This window comes from Oryzias melastigma, linkage group LG16 (genome assembly GCF_002922805.2).
Source record: "Oryzias melastigma strain HK-1 linkage group LG16, ASM292280v2, whole genome shotgun sequence".
Classification (NCBI taxonomy): domain Eukaryota; kingdom Metazoa; phylum Chordata; class Actinopteri; order Beloniformes; family Adrianichthyidae; genus Oryzias; species Oryzias melastigma.
The window spans coordinates 27911757-27917528 of NC_050527.1; the positions used below are offsets into that span (position 1 = coordinate 27911757).

General features: G+C 40.5%; 1 protein-coding gene and 1 long non-coding RNA gene across 2 annotated transcripts in view; one reads left to right on the forward strand and one right to left on the reverse strand.

Moving 5' to 3' along the window:
- The window catches only part of LOC112136500 (myosin-1B-like), a 4050-nt gene extending 2000 nt beyond the window's left edge, over window positions 1-2050 (reverse strand). The window contains exon 1 of the mRNA XM_024258226.2: window positions 7-2050. Within this exon, the coding sequence (XP_024113994.2) occupies window positions 7-1878 (1872 nt within the window). The 5' untranslated portion in view covers window positions 1879-2050. The remainder of the gene's footprint in view (window positions 1-6) is intronic.
- A 15-nt stretch (window positions 2051-2065) lies between these two features.
- LOC112136721 lies at window positions 2066-3338 on the forward strand. Its single transcript, XR_004949331.1, has 2 exons — window positions 2066-2443; window positions 2549-3338. It is a non-coding gene; the product is annotated as an uncharacterized LOC112136721 (long non-coding RNA).
- Window positions 3339-5772: the final 2434 nt, after the last annotated feature.

The window sequence follows — 5772 nt, forward strand, 5'->3', positions numbered from 1 at the left end:
TAAAACATCCAATCTTTGTTGAAGATCCTCCAGACCTTTGATCTCCTCCTGCAGTTTTTCAACTTCCAGGTGTAGATCCGAATTAGTTTGACGGATTTTCTGGGTTTCTTTTTTCATATTCTGGCATGCAGATTCCTGATCCTTCAGGTTCTGGACCGACTCCGTCAGAGCCGTCTTCATTTTCTGAAGGTCGGTTGTTTCCTCCTTCAGTAAATCTGCTTCTGCCTTTTCTTTGTCATATTTGAGGAGGTGCCGCTGTGCTCTCTCCTCATCATGCTTCAGATCTGAAATTTCATTTTCAAGATCCTTCTTAGTTTTTTCCAAATGGGATTTTTCCTCCATAAATGTGGTACCATTTGTTTTCCGTTTGTCCTTTTTCTGCAGATCTTTGAGGTTCTGGCTACGAGGAGCGGTGTCCTGCTGCAGATTGCAGACTAAACTATGAAATCTTGCCTGAACATCCTCAAGATCTTCAATATCATCCTGGAGTTTTGCAAATCCCAGGGCGATGTCCGAATTTCCTTCCACTCTTTGCTGTCTTTCTGTTTGCATTTCCTGACATGCAGATTCCTGATCCTTCAGGTTTTGGAGCGACTCGGTCAAAGCTGTCTTTGTTTTCTGAAGGTCGGTTGTTTCTACCTTCAGTAAATCTGTTTCTGCTTTGTCTTTTTTATATTTGCTGAGACGTTTTTGTGTCTCATCCATCTGAAACTTCAGATCTGAAATGTCATTTTCCAGATCCTTCTTGTTTTGCTCCAATTGGCATTTTTCCCAAAGCAAAGTGGAAATCTTCTCCTCGAGGTGGTCTTTTTCCTCAAGATGTTTCTGCAGGTCTTTACGCTCCTGGCTATGAGCGGAAGTTTCCTGCTTCAGATTCTGGACTTCGTGATTCAGGACTTTGGTTTTTTGCAGAAGAAACTCATTTTTGCTCTTTGCTTCAAAGTTTTCCTCTTTCAAAATATCCAATCTGTCTTGAACGTCCTTGAGATCTTTGATCTCCTCCTGCAGTTTTTCAACTTCCAAGGAGAGATCTGAATTTGTCTCCACAGTTTTCTGTGTTTCTGCTTTGATTTTCAGCCGCTCAGATTCACAGTTTTTCAGGTTTTGGAGAGTCTTGGTCAAAGCCGTCTTTGTTCGCTGAAGGTTCTTTGTTTTCTCCTTCAGTAAATCAGACTCTTCCTTTTCTTTGTCATATTGGAGGAATCGCTCTTCTGCATTTGAGTTCTGGACCTTCAAATCTGAAATTTGACTCTCCAGATCTTTGTGCAGTTTCTCCAAAACACATTTCTCCTCCGACAGTTTGGAAAAGTCTTCCTTTAATTGGTTTGGTTCCTGGAGACGTTTTTCCAAACTTTTAAACTCCTGTTTAGACGCTGCGGTGAGCTGCCGCAGATTCAGGACTTGACGTATCAGAGTAGTCATGTTCCTCTGGAGAAGAAGGGTTTCTTCCTGCACGGAGATCTTTTCGTTTTTCAGAGAATCAAGTCTTTCTTCTTCTCTGTTTAAACGTTTGATTTCCTCCTTTAGTTCTTGAATCTCCAGTGTGAGATTTTCGTTTATTTTCCTCTTCTTCTGGGTTTCTGCGTGAACTTTGTCACAATCAGAACCCAGAGCTTGAAGGCGTTTGACAGACTTTGTTAAAGCCGTCTTGGTCTTCTGGAGGTTCTCTGTTTCCTCCATCACTGGCTCCAGCTGATGCTGTTCTGAATGCTCAGCAACCAGCTCATCACTTTTCATTTTGTTCATTTTTCTGCTTGACATTTTTCCTTTGTGGTCAAAATGCAGAATCTTTAAAATGCTTCTAAGGTCTTTAAAGATGCTTTGCTGAAAAACGCTAAGAATGTATATATCTGTCAGGTAAAAGACAATTTTATCCATTTTGTGATGATGTCACATTACAAAGTCAGTCGTCTATCTGATGAGAGATGACTCAATGACGTGATGTAAGACAACGTCGAATCACGCGCTAGCTTTTAAAGCAATGACGTAATGACGTTCTAATCGAACGACAACGTAGCGCTACGTCATCTTTCAGTGAGACTTTGAAAAATTATATAAACAACAACAACAAACACTGATCATAATAATAACAAAAGTAATAATGTTGTACCTCGACAGCCGCCGTCAGGCCCGCAGTGGCTATTCGGCGGGTTCGGGAGGTTTTCCCGCCGTTCGGGTAACGGTTCAGTACTTCCGTCAACAGAAAGACGCCCCGCTCTTTCCGGAAGTGGAGCACAGCGGGTTCCGGTCGCGGCGCACCCTGAGCAGAGACGCCCCGCGTGGCTCCCGCCGGCGGAGGAGAATTCTTTAGTGAAGTGGCGCTAATCTCCTTCAAGATAAAGTCCCTCTGAGATGACAAAAAGCGGGAAAAACTTTAACGGGGATCAAGCGACCGGCGGTAAAAGAAGACATGAAACAGTAAGCACCCACTGAAACGGTGATGGTGAGTAGAAGACCGTCTCCATCTGTGAAGAATCCTCCTAAAAGTCTGAAAAAACAGAATGAACAATCGGTTAGTTTTTTAACCTTTAACATTTTATTCTGAAAGGTCTGTCATAGTCTCCGAGCCTGATGTGAAGGAAGAAAAAGATTGACTGTATAATAGAACTGGACTGAGTGAGTCCTCCCCCTTGGCATCCCAAACAGGAAGTACCCACTGGCTCCAAGAAGCTAAAACCCTGATGATCAGGGGTCTGCGGCTCCGGGACCACATGTGATTCTTTTACCCTCCATTGTGGCTCTTTGGTTAAAATAAAATGTAAAAAAAATAAATAAATTGAAAATTAACTTCAAAGGAAAAATTGAGTAAGTAGCAACATTTAAAAAAAGTAAATGAACTTAAACTTTATTCAACTCATTCACATACCGTTGAAGGACAGAATCATTCAACGAGGATCCTAATAACGTTAGCCGTAATTACCCATCAATCCTTTGAAGTTTATCAATGTCAAACTGACACATTTGAACTTCGTTTAAGCTTCATTTATTACAGAAAATCAATTTATTGTCAGTAACCAGAATTAAGGCTACATTAAGTTATAATCCCCTGGATCACAATGCACATTTTCTATGTTTGATGAAATTCAAGATTTAAAGTGTTTTTAATATATGGCAGTGGTCACTTCGTTACATTTAGTTTTTGTTGGTTATATTTATGTATTTGTTTCTGAAATGCTCCAGAAACAGTAAAATAAACCGTTTTTTGAATCATCATTCATGACTTTACGCTTCCTGCTGCATTGATATGATCCCATGGTGTAGGTTGTCTTTTATTTTGAAAGGAAGTCATGCAAGGCACTGTCAAAAGTTATAAACTATTTCATATTTAAAAAAAAAAAGCTATTTTCTCTTCGTGTTTATGTTTTATTTTTTCCTAAATAAAATGTTTAATGTTAGGAACAAAAACTTAAATATAAATCAATATCTTATTTTGGTAAAAGGTGAGTGAAGACTTTATGGCTCCAACTGGTGAGAAATGGTCCCGAATGCTTTTTAAGTGTTGAAGGTTGCAGACCGCTGCCACAGACATATAGAAATAACAACACTTTTTTCCTCCTAACTCGTCATATATGGACGTATGGTTCCCATACTCCCATACTCGGTCCCCAACTTTTTCAACACACTGGCTGCTCCTATTAAATCAGGGCTCCCTAACCCTTGGACCCCGGACTGGTACTTGTCCGAGGGCCGCTTGGTACCGGTCCAGACAGGGAAAACATGAAAACATATGGCAGTTTTGATTTGTTCTGCTTTTTTATTTTCTGATTCTAAAGGAAGTTTTGTTTTGGAAAAATACTGGATTCTGTTCACCACATCTGCCTGTCTCGCCACATAAAATATTTGCTAGCTTGGACCGCTAGCTGAGTTAAAAACCCAAAACGAGGAGCTAAGGAAGCCAGTTATAGGACATTAGTGTTTGATCCCCAACTGGTTTAGTAGGTTTGCCTACTTTAAATAAGTTGTCAGTCTGTTATTCTGATTGACTTTAAATCATTTACATACATTAGTTTGCATTTCATTGAGATAAATAAGTATTTGAACCCTTTAAGTACTTTGTGGCCTTCTCATCAACACAGACGTCAGAGGTTTCTGGTTCTAGTATTATGGATTAGTTTGGGTGCAGCTGGGGCGCTAATTGCATTTAGAGTGCTATAAAAAGACTAAAGCGCCCGTTGGCCATCATGGGCATTGTTTGGCCCACTTCCTGGTTGGGCACCTGCGGTTAGCCTCACAGGTAATCTAGCGATGGCAGCCGGATCAGGAGGAATTCTGGTTCACTCTTCTCAACAAATGATTTCTAAATCCTTCAGATTTGGTGACTGTCGCTTTGCAGCTCTGAGCTTCAGCTCTCTCCACAGGTTTCTATAGGAATCAGGTCCAGAGACTGGCTGGACCCCTCCAGAACCTTGATCTGATTCTTCTTCAGTCGGACCACGGTTGTCTTGGCTGTATGTTTTGGGTCATGATCCTGTTAGAAGATCCATCCAAGCCATGTACAAGACTCTGTACATGTCTCCGCCCACCCTCCTATCCACACAGCCTGTGAAACACCCCTAAACCATAATGCTTCCACCTCCATGCTTAACAGTGGGGATGATGTTCTTGTGGTCATCAGCAGCATTTCTCGTCCTCCATTCGTTGGGTTGATGCCAAAGAGTTCCTTGTTGGTCTGATCTGACCACAGCAGCTTCTCCCAATCCCTCTAAATCATGAAGGTGTTCTTTGGTTACCTTCAGGTGGTCCTGCACGTGTGCCTTCTTATCAGGTGTTAAACCATCGTGGTGTTAGGTATTCCCAATGGTTTTCTTGATGGCTGTGGTTCCAGATACGTTGAGATCATCAACTATCCTGTTGTGATGTTTTAGGATGATTTCTTGCTGTTCTCATGTTTATGGAAACCAGGTCTGATCTGCTTTGGAGCCTTAGACCTACAGGTGGGTCGGCGGTCATGTTCTTGTATTTTGGCACCAGCACTTGTGACCTTTAACCCCCAGCTTCTTGCTGATGGTCTTGTAGTTCATTCTGGTCTTGCCAGGGTCTATAATCTCCACAAAACCGTCTTTCTCATGTTGGCGAGTTTGGAGTCTGACGGATTCTGTGGACAGGTGACTTTTCTAAGGGTGAGAAGAGACTGCTAATTTCTTTTTAAGTGGGTAAACGATCAAATACTTACGAGTATTTGAGTACAGTCCTCCACTGTATCATACGTTACCAACCACACATTTATAAAAGCAAAAAGTTTGAATTCTGTTTTAAACATATATGACAAACCAACTTCCTGCTCTAACTTCATGTTCTGTAGTAATAGCTAGAAAACTTGCATTACCTGCGACAATTACTGTGAATGCTTTTTGCAGAAAGTAGTCTTTGAAGATGCTGAAGCTTTTTGCTAAAAATGGTGACACAATTTACTTTAATCGCTGAAGGGATTTGCTGAAAATAATAAAGCTATTTGCAAAATGTTAAATTTGCTAAAAGACTGGAAATGTAATTAAAGAACTATGAAAGAGCGCTGAAATTGACCAAAATGTCTGAAAAATTCCTTAAAATTCCTAATACATGTTAATTTTGCAAAAATATTTAGTGTGTTACTTAAATATGAGCTAAACTCGAAATTAGTCCCAAAAAACCTCAGTAGATTCCAAATGACCAAAAAAGCCAGCTCCTTGATTAAATACTAGCTAAACTCCAAAATAGCCTAAAATTCCTCAGTAAACTAATTTAGTCAAAAACGTTAGCCTGTTGCTAAAATATAAGCTAAACTCCAGATCT